At 39.6% G+C, this 16,427-nt stretch overlaps 2 protein-coding genes across 2 annotated transcripts; both read right to left on the bottom strand.

Annotated features, from left to right (window-relative positions):
• Positions 1–3,617: 3,617 nt before the first annotated feature.
• LOC141541290 (large ribosomal subunit protein uL11-like) lies at positions 3,618–4,025 on the bottom strand. Its single transcript, XM_074265453.1, has one exon. The coding sequence runs from the start codon at positions 4,023–4,025 to the stop codon at positions 3,618–3,620; it is 408 nt and encodes a 135-aa protein (XP_074121554.1).
• A 4,619-nt stretch (positions 4,026–8,644) lies between these two features.
• On the bottom strand, positions 8,645–12,857 carry EPO (erythropoietin). Its single transcript, XM_074265452.1, has 5 exons — positions 12,839–12,857; positions 11,946–12,079; positions 10,996–11,082; positions 9,279–9,458; positions 8,645–9,097 (listed from the first exon to the last, which is right to left on the bottom strand). The coding sequence occupies exons 1-5, from the start codon at positions 12,855–12,857 to the stop codon at positions 8,942–8,944; spliced, it is 576 nt and encodes a 191-aa protein (XP_074121553.1). The 3' UTR covers positions 8,645–8,941.
• Between the last annotated feature and the right edge of the window lie 3,570 nt (positions 12,858–16,427).

Raw genomic sequence — 16,427 nt, 5'->3', positions numbered from 1 at the left:
CATTCTTTATCCATTATATATATATATATATATATATATATATATATATATGGCATAGATTCAAAATACTCTCCAGAATAGCTAAATAAGTTCACAACTCTACCAACAGTACATTTTTTCCACATTTTCTCCAACATTTGTCATTTTCCTTTTCTGTCCTATTAGCCAATCTAAATAGCATGTGGTAGTACTTTAGAATTGTTTTAATTTGCATTTTTCCAGTCAATAATGGTTTAGAACATTTTTTCACATAACTATAGATAGCTATGATTATTTTATCCAAAAACTTTTGATCATTTATCAATTGGGAAATGGCTATTATTCTTATAAGTTTGATTTAGTTCTCTATATGTTTGAGAAATAAGGCCTTTATCAGAGAAACTTGCTTCAAATTTTTTTTCCACATTTACTATTGCTGTCTTCCCCAGCCCCATTTATTATATTATCTTTCTCCTTTCATCTATCACTCCTCAAGTGTTTTGTTGCTGACTACCTCTTCCTCTAATCTGTCTTCCCTTCTATCACTGCTCCCCTTATCCCAATTTAGTGTGTATGAGAATCTTTTTGAGCCACTTCAGATGAGAATAAGGTTTACTCATTTACCTTATCTCCCTTCTCTTTTCCTCTACTGTAAAAACTTTTTCTTATCTCTTTTATGTGTTATAATTCACCCATTCTATCTCCTCCTTTCCCTTTCTCCCAATATATTCCTCTCACTACTTGATTTTATTTTATTTTATGGGCAACTAGATGGTGCAATGAATACAGCACCGGTCCTGAAGTCAGGAGGAACTGAATTCAAATCTGACAGTAGACATATAGTACTTTCTATGTGATCCCAATTGCCTTGCCAAAATTGTTTTGTTTTTTTTTTAATTTTAGATACCATCCCTTTACATCAACTAATACCTGTGCCCTCTGTTTATATATACTCCTTCTAGCACCCCCCAATAATGAGAACATTCTTATGCGTTACATGTATCATCTTTCCATGTAGGATTGTACACAGTTTAACCGTATTAAGTACCTTATCATTTCCCTCTCCTGTTTACCTTTTTATGCTTCTCTAAAGTTTTGTATTTGAAAGTCAAATTTTCTATTCATCTCTGGTCTTTTCCTCAAGAATGCTTGAAAATCCTCTATTTCATTGAATATATCCACTTTTGCCCCCGAAGGATTATACTGAGTTTTGCTAGATAGTTGATTCTTGGTTGTAATTCTAACTCCTTTGCTCTCTGGAATCTTCTAAGTCCTCCCATCCTTTAATTTAGAAGCTGCTAAATCTTGTATTATCCTGACTGTAGCTCCACTGTATGTGATTTTTTAAATTTCAGGATGCTTGCAATACCTTTTTCTTGACTTGGAAGTTCTGGAATTTGGCTAGAATATTCCTGGAAATTTTCATTTTGGGATCTCTTTCAGGAGGTGATTGATGGATTCTTTCAATTTCTATTTTACCCTCAAGTTCCAGAATATCAGGGAAGTTTTTGTTGACAATTTCTTGAAAAAAAAATTGTGTGTATATATATATATATATATATATATATATATATATATATATATATATATATATATATATATATATATATATATATATATATATAGGGTAGGCTCTCTCTCTCTCTGTATATATATATATATATATATAGTTATAGTTATATCTATCTTATCTATCTGTCTGTCTGTCTGTCTATCTATCTATAGCTAGGCTATAGATGAGGGATTTCAGGTAGTCCTAATTTCCAGGTCAGTTATTTTTCCAGTAAGATATTTCACACTGTCTTCTATTTTTTCGTTCTTTTGGTTTTCTTTTATTGGTTTTTTATTTATCATGAAATCATTATCTTCCATTTGCTCAATTCTTTTATTTTATTTAGTGAGCTTTTGTATCTCCTTTTCCATTTGACTAATTCTACTCTTAAGGGAACTTTTTTTTTTTTAAATTCAGTTAATTTTTGTACCTCTCTTTTCAATTGGCCAATTCTGCTTTTTAAGATATTCTTCTCTGCTGAGTGAAACGAGCAGAACCAGAAGATCATTATACACTTCAACAATGATACTGTACGAGGATGTATGCTGATGGAAGTGGATTTCTTCAACATAGAGAAGAGCTAATCCAATTCCAATTGATTAATGATGGACAGAACCAGCTACATCCAGAAAAGGAACACTGGGAAATGAATGTAAACTGTTATTTTTACCTTCTGAATCCAATTCTTCCTGTGCAACAAAAAATTCGGTTCTACACACATATATTGTATCTAGAATATACTGTAATATATTTAACATATATAAGACTGCTTGCCATCTGGGGGAGGGGGTTGGGGGAGGAAGGGAAAAAATCTGAATAGAAGTAAGTGCAAGGGATAATGTTGTAAAAAATTACCCATGCATATTTACTGTCAAAAAAATGTTTATAATTATAAAATAAAATAAAAAATTTAAAAAAAAAAAAAAAAAAAAAAAGATATTCTTCTCCTCATTAGCCTTTTGTACTCTGGCCTAGCATGATTCATTTATTTATTTGATTGTTTATTTATTTATTTATTTATTTATTATTAAAACTTCTTATTTACAAAGCATATGCATGGATAATTTTTCCAACATTGACCCTTGCATAACCTTTTGTTGCAAATTTTCCCCTTCTTCCCCCTACTCCCTCCCCCATCTGGCAGATAGTCCAATACATGTTAAATATATTAAAATACATGTTAGATCTAATATGTGTATATATATTTATACAGTTATCTGGTTGCACAAGGAAAATCAGATCAAGAAGGAAGAAAAAGAAAAACTGAGAAAAAATGCAAGCAAATAACAACAGAGAGAATGCTAGCCTATTTTTTAAGGTACTATTTTTTTTCAGCATTTTTGTGTGTTTCCTTTAAGCTTCTGACTAGAAAGCTTTTACTTTATCTTCTGTGTGTGTGTGTGTGCTTTAATCTTCCTTGTCACTATCATAACTTCTTTTTAGAAAATAAAATTTTTATGTATTGTTGACCATTTATAATTACAGTGGCATAAGCCCATACTATTTGTGCCAAAAGGGTTTTTCTTTAGCCTCTTTTCAATTTCTTGATTCCTGAGTCCCAGCTATTACTGCCATTAACTGAGTTTGGATTGAGGAGATCCTCACCCCTTCACACATACACACACACACTCTCTCTGTTTGTCTCTCTCTCTCTCTGTCTCTTTGTCTGTCTGTCTCTCTCTCTCTCTCTCTCTCTTTTTCTCTCTCTCAAGGTTTTTAAGACAAAGGGGCAGGTTTTTTTTCTATCTGTCTGCAAAGATGACAAACTTTGCTCACTGCTATGGCAATTTTGATTAGTCCAATTAGCTTCCCTGAATTATCGTCACATGGCTAAGATGCTTCAACAATTTGCCTGTTCTTCCAACATTATCCTCCCTCCTTTAAATTAACTGAAAAATAGCTGAAAGTTATTACGGAGCAAGAGAGTTAAAGAAATTAACAGTTATTTCTCAGAATAACAGTATAACAGTATAATAACAGAATAACAGTAGCTTCTCACACAAAAAAATTCCAAAAGGATGAAGAACCTCTATTTGTTGTCAAATATTAATTTATTGTAATATTCTCCTTTGTAGTTTTTAACTTGCTAGACATTCCACAGCACCATAATTGATATTATCAATGATATCATGAGGATGTTGCAGCCCACAGACTGAGCTGTTTCAAGTATCTTGTTGTTTCCAGAGAGGTCTCTTGCCAAGGATCTATGCCTCATCTGTCGAACAGTGTTAATAATCTTGACAAGACTAATATTCCCACTAGGTTTAATAGTTTTTTGCTTCTTTTTGTTCTGAGGAGATTCCTTTAGGACTTTAATAATAAAGGCTGAGGCAGAAGGTACAATCTCAATTTGGGCCTGTCTGTTCTGAATGGCAAGTTTCACTGTGATCCTTAGCCCTTTCCAGTCACCAGTTGTCTTGGCCATATTATCACTAACTTTTGGGGGAGATAAACCCAAGGAACTAATTTTTGGGGCCAGTGGCACGAACTTCATCACCAGTGTACCTTAAAAACATGATTTTAATTTCATTAGGGACAAACTTGGGCAACACGGTGACAAGGAAATGGCCTAAATGCTTCAGGGTGTCTGCTGGTGTTGGATGAACCCAGATGCAAGACAACTGAAAGAAGTTGCCCTTTGACCACCAAAACTGGGAGCCAAAAGCCATAGTAACTTTCTTTCTTTTTTTTTTTTTTTTGAGGCTGGGCTTAAGTGACTTGCCCAGGGTCACACAGCTAGGAAGTTTTAAGTGTCTGAGACCAGATTTGAACTTGGGTCCTCCTGAATCTCAAGGCTGGTGCTCTATCCACTATGCCACCTAGCTGCCCCCCATAGTAACTTTCTAAGGTCAGAATCTTTTCCCATTGTTTGCTCATTTTCCCAGCCTATTACTATTTTAACTCTCTGTTAAAGTAGGGCCATGCTTCCTTCCACGTGGAGAATACACTCTTCCAAGTTTTAGGGTTTTTATGAAGCTGTTTTCAGAGATATTTCTAAGGATCTGTAAGTTTTCAGTTCTTCCAAAATGGTATGATCTAAGGAGAGGTGTCTACTATTCTCCTGGTCTCTGTGTGGCCCCCAAACAGTTCTTCCCTGGAACTATGAGGACGGTCCCTGCTCCCCTGTGGCTGCAAGTCCTAGTGTGCTAGTGTTCTACCTTGTCTTGGGACTGTGATACAGAAATGGGTCACTTGGATGGAGTACAGACAAAGCAATAGAGCCCTGTCTCAGTGCTAGCAAAGAAAACCTTCTAATTTCCTTGTGACTGCTGTTTGACCCCCTTTCCATCTGTGGACTGAGAAGTTGCTGCTGATTCAATGACTTCCAAGCTCTACTCCTGATTTGCAAGACCTGAGTCTGTACTGTGCTAGACTACATGCTACTCTCACTCTGGTATGACAGATATTTCCTTCTGATCTCCCAATTTATCCTGGACTGCCTTTTTCTGGGTTCTGCTTAGAGTCCTTATTTAGAGGCATTTGGAAGGGTATGGGGAAGGGAGTCCCTGCTTTTAGTCCTCCCTACCATCTTGGTCTTGCCCCAGGCAGCCATCTTGACAAGAACTATTGTACATATTGTTGCTGTATTTTGGGCATATGTATTTGGGTTTATCATACATGCTCTCTTATGTACAATTCCAGTTGCCAATCACTAACACTATCACTACCAGTTCCAAAAGGGACATTGAAATTCCAAATCCTAGTAGAAAATTGGATCTGTTTTGTTTTTTGCTCCTTTACCTGGAGAGAGAGAGAGAGACAGAATAATGGCACAGCATGGATGACAAGACATGGTTTTGCCAAGCAGTGTAGGTGGCTTTTTAATGAGTTTGTACAGAGATTTGGTAGAATACAGAGGATAAACATAGAGACAAGTGGACAGCATATACAGAGAATAGTGTTAAAACTGTCCTGATGCCACCAAGACAGTTAATATCTTTGTCCACCAGAGGGAGAAAGAACTCCAGTGACCAGAGTAGGAGACACATCCTGTACAAATTCAAGAAGCTAATGGAACATCTCCTTTCCACTTTCTCTTCCCCTTCCCTTTTTTTTTTTTTTATCTGAAAAGAAGTTTCTATTTAAAGTTGTTCTTTACTATTTCAATAATTTCTTAAGTCACATTTTCTTTAGCTAAAGAATGAGATCAATTTCATTTTTTCTATACACAATTTCATCCATTGAGTCAAAATGGGGCTGTGAACTACACAGAATTTAATTGTCTAGGAAGTATCCTTCTCAGTTTAGCTTCAGAGATGGTTTTGGAGGATGGGAGAGCTAATCAACTGTAATCATTTTATTAATAGTCTACATTAAGATTTTTTTTTTTAAATCCCACAAACCCTCCAAATTAGTAAAAGAAGGAACCTCAAGGGACTCAGGCCATTACTTCTGAACATAACCAAGTCTTTGTTTCTCACTAGATCACTAGATCAATTGAGCATGGTCATCTGGGGGTAATTTTCAGAAAGACAAATAGCTAGAAAAGAGGTCCACCACAAGGCAAACCCCTGGGTGGAGATTAACGTGGTCTGGAAGGATTTGGTTCTTCCTATTCCCAGAAAGGATGAAGTGAAAAATATTTCTTAGCCAACTATCTTTCACAAGATAGTAAAAGAGAGTCCAAAGCAGTGGTAGTAGACTAATTCTAATCACTCATTGTCTTGTATTATTCATGAATTTGTTCATATTGTTTTTCCATGCCAACTAGGTTGTTAGCTCTTTGAGGCAAGGATAACATCAAACATACATGTCATTTGTATTATCCTACTGATTTGTTAATTAGATGAGATGAGAACTAGGAGGGAGGAGTCAAAACCTGGAGTCAGAGTACTTGAATCCTGAGAGATAAAGTATAAGGAGTGGGTATGTGGGTTATTCAGAGTAGAATAGAGATTAAGTGAGAAAACTATCGGTTAGAAGGCCCCTGAGTCTTGAAAGAGAAGAAAGATTCAGGTGACCAGGCACAGAATACTGGTTTTAAATGTGGTTCTTGTATTCTCCCGCTTTGCTTCCATCTCTTAAGATTCTTAGCTTCCTTTATGATTCAGTTTAGTTAGTAACGCAAGAAGCCTTTCCCTAAAAAGTTACCTTTTATTATTGTTGATAATAATAGCAATTTACACTGTGTGTATATATCTATTTATGAATGTGTTGTCTCCTTTATTCAAATATAAGCTCTTTGAAGGCAGGATTTTTTTTTTTTACTCCTAATGCTTAGTGTAGTGCTTGGCACATATAATAAATGCTTGTTTGTTTGAAGACAAACAGAAGACAGCATTGCATGTGAAACAGGTAATCCTTGTGGGAATTTAAGACTGTCTTTTTACTTTATTATCTCATTACCTTTCACCCACTTCTTCCATTCTATTTCTCATTTCTTCTTAACTTTCTTTTTGGTGAATTTCTAAGTGTTTTTTCCACTTAGATATTTATAGGGGTATATGGCGGGTCTCTTCCTTTTTTTTTTTTTTCCCAAAGAAAATAAGTATAGTGAGGGGCAGCTAGGTGGCGCAGGGGATAGAGCGCCAGCCTTGAATTCAGTTGGACCCGAGTTCAAATCTGGTCTCAGACACTTAACACTTCCTAGCTGTGTGACCCTGGGCAAGTCACTTAACCCCAGCCTCAGGAAAAAAAAGAAAGAAAGAAAATAAGTATAGTGGACGAATAGGTCCCCAGGTCCCAACCCTTGGCTCCTATTTGGTAATCTGATTAGGTAACTGAGAAAATCTGGGTATGGTTTCAAGAAGGATTACCCAAGGTTAAATGAGGTAAGAACCAAAAACATTATTTCTCTCCTTTCTGCTGAAAGACTATGGATAAACAATGTTGCATTTACTATCAGGAATAGTTATTATGTTGGCTAGTTTTACTCATCTTTTTTTTTCCCCTTTATCTTTGTTACAAGAGAAGATTCACTGGAAGGCAAGAAAATATACAGAAATGAATGTGATGCAACGAGTATAAATGGACAGCACAAAAAAATTTATAAGAATCAAGCTTACAGAGAAGAAATGAGAAAATACACCTTCCTTTTTTTTTTTTTTTTTTTTCAGAGACAGGGGACTATGGATAGGAAATACTGTATATATTGTCAGATGTTGATGTGTTGATAAGTTGTGCTGAATTACTTTTTTGGTGGAGAAAAGAAAGGTAGAGATAGATTTGAAAATGAAGGTGAAATTAAAAGAAAACTATCAATAAAATTTTAAATTAAAAGCATTTATGTACGTATAAATTTATATAACAGCAAAAAGCTTCAATACAGTTTAAAAAAAATAAAGGGAATCTGAATAATGGAGGAGTGAATATGAAAAAAAATTGGGATACTGGGGGGTTGTGTTCCAAAGCCCCTTTTCCATTATGCCTGAAGGGATAGGGAGCAAAGAGAAAAACACCAGCTAGGAAACAAGATTCTGAATTAAATTAGACACAGGGAAACTGAGGTAGGTAGTTAGTGTGACTTGACACTGGGATGCTTGGCTTCTAGAATGGTGGCAGGGGCTGGAGGTAGAGCCAAAATCTGGCCCCGGCAGAAGAAGCAGGGAGGAAGTGTCTAATTGCCTTCATTGGGAGTAGCCTCCAGTCCCCAGTTAGTGCTTTTCCCACCCCCTCATTCCCTTAAAAGGTTTCTCCCGCCAGAAATTGGCAACGGTTGCCGGGGGAACAACCTTGAATAGAGACAGGTTATTGACCAACGGTGGCTACGCCTGTGGTCTCGGGCCCAGCAGGGTCAAGAAGTCAGGCAGATTGGATGAGGCAGCACGTAGGGCCTGACCCTTGTAACCTCCGTGCTTCCCAGGGCTGCTGGCCAGGCGGGACTACAGAGCCGCAGTACAACCTCACTGGCCAGGATCAAAGGGGAAAATAGAAAAGCACAGTCACATTTGGTGCCTTCCATTCTCGGCAGTTAAGTTTTTAAATATAAAAAAATAAGACAAAAATTTGGACACCGATGAGATCAAGGATAGCCTGTCTGGGACCCCGTTCTGTCTCTTCCACCTGGCCATGGAGTCCTTAGTCTTTGCTAACCCATGTCAGCCAGGCCTACAGAATCCGCTGTTTGCCACCTAAGCTCCTGAACGCTTCTTCCCTGTCCTGCGTTCTCCCCCAGCACTTCTAATGGCATCATTGTGGCTTCAAGATGAATTAAGGCGTGTTTCTCTCATTTTAGCTTAGTTTGGAGCTGGACTCCTTCAGGTCCCAGTTTTCTGTCTAGGCATTGTGTAGTCTCAGGACTCAGAATTGAGGCTTGGCACTTCCTCAGCACTGGTGTGTCCGTGAGCTGGCCGGCACTGCTGCCTCCTCTTCCAGAGAGTGCGGGATCGGGATGCACAGACAGACCCAAGCAGTGTCATCGAGTAGGGTGGGTGGTGGATGTGCCTAAAGTGGAGGTGGAGGAGCCACTAGTCACCTCTTCTCTCTTTGACAGGCTTCTCTCAAAAACAGCTTGAGCTTTCCTCGCAGAAAATTAGAGTAGATTCGGAAAAGTTTGTCCATAGTCCCTACAGTGAAGGTCCGGAGTGGAACTGCTGTTGGGGCATTTGGAACAAAGACAGCGTCCTCCTGGTGAGGAGAGAGCAAAGGATTAATGAACTGCCTGCATCCTAACAAGGAAAAAATTCCTCCTCCAGAACTGGAGCTTTTGTTGACTCTTAGGAGGTAACTGGGAGCAGGGATTTTTCTCCCCCTTTCATGGAGGGACCAATTTTCCTGATTCCTGGGGGTTCCACCAAACTGCCCTTACCTGTGTTCCGAGTCCTCGAAACAGGAATCTGAGACTTCTCAAGCTGCTGACAGCTTTGTCCACAAAGAGCTTTAAAGCGACTGGTGTCTGGGAAGAGTTGGCCAGCAAGGCCTGGCCTTTCAGGACAGCTTCAGAGAGCAAAGTCAGTCCCTGCCAGACCTCCCCTGCCTTCTGCCCCACCTAAAGAGAAATAAGAAAATCAACCTAACCTAAGATTACTTTCATCTCCTCCATCAGTTGCTTTGGCCTTCTCTCTGTCCTTGCCTTATCTCTGCCTGAGTGACCAGCCTCTTTTCTTTTTTTTTTCCTGGCCCTTTTTTCTCTTTTTTGTTTTCTTTTCCTGTCAGTATCTTTATTTCTTATCTTGCATGTATCTTGAATCTCTCCCTCTCCATCACCTCCTTTATATCTGCAACCATTTAAGACCCTTCCATATCACTTCTTCAGGGTTAAACTCGGAAAAAGTTGTTTACATAGAGTTCTTCTACTTCCTTACTATCCACTGTCTCTTCAATCCCTTGCAATCTTGCTTCTGCTCTCATCATTCTTCTAAACTGCTCTTTCAAAGGTCACCAATGACTTACTAATCACCAAATCCAAAGGTCTATCTTGAGTTCTCCTTCTCTTAGACTTCTTAGTTTTAGACCACGTTGACTTCTAGTAGGTATTTCCTTACTTGGCTTCAAAGGCACCACACTCTTGGTTCTCTTCCTAACTTTCTAGTTCTCTTCTGTCACACACACACACACACACACACACACACACACACACACACACACACACACACACCCCTTCAGTGGAAGGAGATACTAGTCCTCATCCTCTTCCTAATTCCTTAATGTGGATATTTTTCTAGGGATTCATCTTCCTTGCCTTCCCCATCCTTTCTTCTCTTTCTCTTGGTATCTACATTAAGTACCATAGGTTCAACAACCATGCAGATGACTTGATCTCCAGCCCTGACTTTTTGGAACTGCAGGTGAACAAACTTCAACTCCCTACAGAAGATCTCTACCTCCATGTCACAGTAGTCTTTCAAACTTAACATATCCAAAGGGAACTTCACTTTTTGCAAACTTTCTCTTTTAGACTTCAGTATTTCTTTTTCTTTCTTTTTTTTTTTTTTTTTTTTTTTTTGCTTTTTTGCTGAGGCATTTGGGGTTAAGTGACTTGCCCAGGGGTCACACAGCTAGGAAGTGTCAAGTGTCTGAGGGCAGATTTGAACTCAGGTCCTTTTGACTTCAGGACTGGTGCTCTAGCTACTGTGCCACCTAGCCATCTACCCACCCCCCTTACTTCTTTCTGTAATATTATCTTTCACCATTCACATATTTGTAATGTTGAGGTTATGCTTGATTCTTCATTCTCTCTCATCAGATCCAATCAGTTACAAAGTCTTGAAAATTTCTTTTCACAGTAATTTTTTCCCCTCTTTATTCTCACTGCTTCACTTACTACAATATCACCTCTCCTGGCTACTACAGAGCCTCTTAATAATAACTATTTCTACTTCCACTTTCCCCTTCCCCTTCAGCCCAATCCTTACACTACCAGAAAGATTACTTTCTTATCCAGTAATGCAGATTGAATGAATGAATCCCCCTTTTTCCCCTCTATTGCTGTTCCTCTTATCCTCTGGCTATGTCCTTAAAACCCCCTCGACAAAATTGAGGTCATTTCCCCAAGTGAACATGGAAGAAAGCACAGGATCTCTTACCTCCATCTTCTTCCAGGTATGGAAATTCACTCTGGTATCAGGGACTGTGATGTTTTCACCCAGGCTGCAATCTTCCAAGCAGGCTACCTAAAATATTCCACCCCCAGCCCACACAATAGGTCAGGCTTTTCAGGTTCTTATCCAGTTTAACAATGTAAACTGTCCCACCTTAGGATCAGAGACCTAGAAGGACCTTGAAGGTAATTTAGTCCCATATTACTAGTGAGAAAACTGAGATTCAGCATAGTAGTGTCTTTCCCACAGTCAAATGGATTAGAGCTGAGAGTCAAACCCAGGTCCTGGTTATCAAATTAAGTTCTTAGTCAAACTAAGATTCATATTTTCATTGTACAGAGTTCTCCCATCCCTTTCTTCATTCCTGTATTCCTTTTGAAGGCTGGAATTATCACCAAACCAAGTCAATATGTTAGCTGTTCTACTTTTGGCAAAGAATTCATTCCTGGAGATGTCCAGACAACTGAAATACTCTTATCACTATTCTCTCATTTCTCCATACCAGTCTTATGATTTGTTTCCCCAACTCCTCAGTTGTTTCCTCTTGGAATCCTTGTAGTAAATTCCTACACTAAGAAGGATTCTTTTTCTGGTTCAGCTAATTTCCACCAAAATACTCTCCACCATGCTCCCCATTTCCTGATTCCTATTTTTCTTCATCTAAGCATACTATAGTATATAACGGCTATCTACTACTCTACACTCTTCCACACTCCCCCACCCCCATTCCTATACATTATCTCCCTGCTTTATACAGCTGCCTCTTGGAAGGAATCTGACCACCAGTTATAATGGCCTTTGGTATAGGATAGGGAGGAGTTCCAGGATTGGTGGGCTAGGAAGTGAACTTTGGGTTCAACAATTCAACAAATATTTATTAAGCAACTACTATTCAAAAGGGCTTGGACTGTGTTTCTCCTGGGATGGAACCTTACCGTAGCATTCTGTGCCTCTTTGGCCTCCAGGATGTATCTCTCCAGGATGTGGCTTTCACAGAAGGGGGACTGAGGAGAACCCCACACTGGGAATCCAAGGTGAACTAGCAGCAGCTGCAGCAGAACAAGGGATTCTGGAGGAAAGGGAAAGACAAGCTAAATTACGAGGCAGAAAGTGGCCAAGGGAGGAGAGCCGAAGGAGAAAATCTTAGAGCTGCAAGGGACCATCAAGATCGTCTCGTCTAACCTTTCTTTTTACAGATGAAGAAACTGAAGCCAAAAAGATTAAGTGACAGGTTAGGAGGGCAGTATCAGAATGGGGATTTCATCCCCTGACTCTAGATCCAGTCTTTCCACTACCTTAACCCTCCTTCAATAAGGAATTTGAAGGAACCGTTTAAATCCAATATTATTGCTTCCTAGCCCCCAACTATAGGTATACTGTCATCCAAAACTAAAACGGTCCCTTGCCAGTTTTGCATCCATACATTTCCCCATTTATCCCTCCCACTCTGGTGAACTTGCTTTGGGACAGCCTCAAACTAATTGGAGCTCCAGCTCTGCTGTCTCCTAGGAGCTGGTCACTGCTTCTTTCTCTGAACTGAAATGTCCTGCTTCCTCAGGCTAGGGGGTCACTGCATGTGCCTTCCAGGGGAGATTCTCTTTCCTCTCTGCACGTGGAGTCCTGCCCCATCTGCTTCCCCTCCCCCTTCTTGGGTCCTTGGCAAATCTGTGGTCCTTGAACCTAGCCACCTTCCTGTCAATAGCCCCAGCCCCAAATCCTTCCCCAAACAAGGGACCGAAGCTAAAAGAGAATTGTAACCTGCCCAGCCCATGCTAGCCTCTACCCTGAGTGCCTGCTCCCCTACTTCTGAGAGGCTGGGAGTACTCACCATGAACCCCCATCTCCATTCCCGTGAGCCACGAAACCCTCAGAAACCAGGAGCATGGCCTGCCCCCATGCAGGGAACTCTCATTTTGGGAGGTCAGATCCCAACCTCAGCTCTTTTAAGGAGGCGGATTACTGCCCAGAAAGAATATGGGTCAGGTTGAAGACTTCTGGGAAGCCAGGGCTTTCAATAGGTGAGCAAGCCCAGAAAGGTGTCTTCCTAAACCTGGGGAGAGGAGTGTCCCCCTCCGGGGGAGGGGGGAATGTCTCTGAGGAGCGCAGAAAGCAGCCGCTTGGGGGCTAGCCCTGGGGACAGTGCTGCTGCGGGCTGGGGGTCGGGGTTGTTATCAGCATGTGTGCGTGCGTGTGTGGGGGTGGTGGGAGCCTGTGTGTGCGTGTGGGGTCGCCGGGGTGGGGGCCAGGCGAGCGATCAGAGCAGAGGGCAGGACTTGTGCGTCTTGATCTTGGCTATGAGAGGAGAAGGATCTGGCAACGAGGCGGGTGGTGGGAACACCGGCATTATCAGATCTCTGGTTACATGCGGAGGGAGAGATCTGGTACTGGGCTGCAGGGGACAGAGGGCGGTCAGTCTCGCAGCTTCCAGGATTGGAGGACAGCTGAAGGTGAGACTAGTGGGCACGAGACTACTTCTGAAAGAAGAATGGAAGCTGGGAAAGGCTGAGTACGCAGACACCTCCTGGGTGCTCAGAGATACAGCTCTTGGGGAAAGACTAAGGAAAGCAGGACCTGGGTTCAAGTCACAGACTAAATCTGAAAACATCGTATGTTTGATAGTGCAAACCAGTCACACTGCATTTCCAGGGATTGGCTCTTCTCCATTTCAACAAGTATTCTGGGGAGTAAAAAGTGCGGGCCCCAAAGAGAACCAGGAGATCAGAGCAGGTGAGAGACATACTGGGCAGGGTGGGAGCAAACTGACCTCGTGGGACCCCCCCCCCCAATACTCAAAAACAAAGGCAGCTTTTGCACAGGAAAGAAGCAGGTGACATTGCCTTCAGCCTCTCCAAAAGCCTTAGACTTTTCTCACCTGTAAAATTAATTAGCTGGGAGCTCAGGATGTGGAATCAGGGATCTCTGGAATAAAGGTTACCTTCAAAGGGACAGTGATCCCAATTTATAATTGGTGGCCTTGAAATGCTGTATATAACTGTAGCAAAGCACTATATAAATTCTATTATATTATCATCAACAACATATCTTGTCTCTGGGACTAACTTTAAGCTTTCATTTCATTTCCCTGAGACTACATGAATAACAACACTTTTCCTAGATGACTCATGGGTCATTGTAAATATTGTAAATATTATTACCACAACTCCACTCCCAAGACATGTTCATTTGTTCAACCAAAATTAATATACTGTACGAAATTAACATACTGTAGATAAAAGACTTGCTCGATTTGGAGAATCCAAAGGTATATTTGATTAGAGTTTACAGCCTAGTTTGGAAAAGAGAAGGGATAAAGATAGAGGTCAAAATAGAGATAGAAGCAGAGGTGGAGATAAAGATAGAGGTAGAAATAGTAATAGATCTCTCAGATTGGTTAAGATGACAGGAAAAGATAATGATAAATGTTGGCGAGGATGTGGAAAAACTGGGACACTAATGCATTGTTGGCAGAGTTGTGAACTGATCCTACCACTCTAGAGAGCAATTTGGAACTATGCACAAAGGGCTATAAAACTGTGCGTATTCTTTGATGCAGCAGTGTTTCTACTGAGTCTGTATCCCAAAGAGATCATAAAGGAGGGAAAAGGACCCACATATGCAAAAATGTTTGTAGCAGCTTTTTTTTTTTTTTTTTTTTTTTTTTTTTTGTGGTGGCAAAGAATTGGAAAGTGATGCCCATCAGTTGGGAAGGGTTGAATAAGTTATGGTATATGAAAATAATAGAATATTGTTATTTTATTTAAAAAAAAAGATGAATAAGCTGATTTTAGAAAAACCTGAAAAGATTTACACAAATTGATGTTGAGTGAAACAAGTAGAACTAGGAATACATTGTACACAGTAAAAGCAAAAACTGTGCAATGATCAACTATGATAGACTTGGTTCTTCTCGGAAGTTCAGTGATCCAAGGCCATCCCAATAAACTTTGAATGGAAAACGCCATTCATATCTAGACATGTTTTGTTCACTTTTTTCCTTTTTCTTCTATTTTATTTTTCAGTTATAGTTTTCCCTTTTGTTCTGATTTTTATCTCCCAACATAATTCATGAGGAAATATGTAAAAAAAAAAAAAAGTACATATTTAACAAAAAAAATGTAGTTTTATGGTAACTGGGGAAAATAATTTTTAAAATAGTGATAAAGCTAGAGACAGATACGATAAGAGGTAGAGACAGAAGTAAAGATAGAGGTAGAGGTGGAGATAGTGGTAGAGAGTAGAACTAGCAACAGAGTTTGAGATAGAGCTAGAGCTTGAAGTAGAGCCAGAGCTAGAGGAAGAGGTAGAGATAGGCATCTGAAGATATAGATACAAACATATATGCATACTATATACGTATATGTATGTATGTGTAATATCGATGTGAGAGGGAAAATTTCACTCCCTTCTTTTGTTTCCAATTGATACTTCTACACTCTGCTTCTACCACCATCACTTAGCAACCTCTTATTCCCATGACAAGATCGTTCATATTATCCAAATGTTCAGGTCCTAGTGACCACATCTATCGACTATCAGAACATTCTTTTTCCTTCCATAATAAGTTCACAGTCTTTCTCCCACATCCTTTTTCTTCTCACCAACTCTTGCCCTTATATCAATTGACTTCAACCTACATATTGACACTTTCTCAAATATTATTTCCCAATTTCTCAATCTACTCAGGTCCCATGACAGATTCTTTCTCTCTCTCAGCTACACATGAAATAATACTTTTGATCTTGCCTTGACCCACCAGTATTCCATTAATATATTCACAAACTCCAAGATTAATTTGTCTGACCATAAAATGTTTATCACTCTATCATCCTTCCCTATATATTATGACCTTTAACCCTGTACTCCATGACCTCCTATTCTTTTTTTTTTAATGAATTTATTGGTTTTTTATTATAGCTTTTTATTTACAAGATATATGTATGGGTAATTTTTCAGCATTGACAATTGCAAAACCTTTTGTTCCAACTTTTCTCCTCCTTACCCCCATCCCTTCCCCCCGATGGCAGGTTGACCAATACATGCTAAATATGTTAAAGTTGTTTTGCTGTACAAAAAGGATCAGACTTTGAAACAGTGTACAATTAGCCTGTGAAGGAAATCAAAAATGCAGGAGGACAAAAATAGAGGGATTGGGAATTCTATGTAGTGGTTTATACTCATTTCCCAGAGTTCTTTCGCTGGGTGTAGCTCGTTCAGTTCATTACTGCTCTATTGGAACTGATTTGGCTCATCTCATTGTTGAAGAGAGCCACGTCCAGTAGAACTGACCATCATACTATATTGTTGTTGCCGTGTATAATGATCTCCTGGTCCTGCTCATTTCACTCAGCATCAGTTGATGTAAGTCTCTCCAAGCCTCTCTGTATTCCTCCTGTTGGTCATTTCTTACAGAACAATAA

Source organism: Sminthopsis crassicaudata, chromosome 4 (assembly GCF_048593235.1).
Source record: "Sminthopsis crassicaudata isolate SCR6 chromosome 4, ASM4859323v1, whole genome shotgun sequence".
Classification (NCBI taxonomy): domain Eukaryota; kingdom Metazoa; phylum Chordata; class Mammalia; order Dasyuromorphia; family Dasyuridae; genus Sminthopsis; species Sminthopsis crassicaudata.
This window is presented reverse-complemented; position numbering and strand designations above follow the sequence as displayed.

What these genes read in the sequence shown, in the direction of transcription:
- EPO (XM_074265452.1), bottom strand. An exon ending in AAGAGGCACAGAATGCTACG is followed by an intron (nt 11,083 to 11,945) that starts GTAAGGTTCCAT and finishes GGAATATTTTAG; the next exon opens with GTAGCCTGCTTGGAAGATTG. An exon ending in TTCGAGGACTCGGAACACAG is followed by an intron (nt 9,098 to 9,278) that starts GTAAGGGCAGTT and finishes TCTCCTCACCAG; the next exon opens with GAGGACGCTGTCTTTGTTCC.
- LOC141541290 (XM_074265453.1), bottom strand. Translation starts at nt 4,025, where the DNA reads ATGAAGTTCGTGCCACTGGCCCCAAAAATTAGTTCCTTGGGTTTATCT.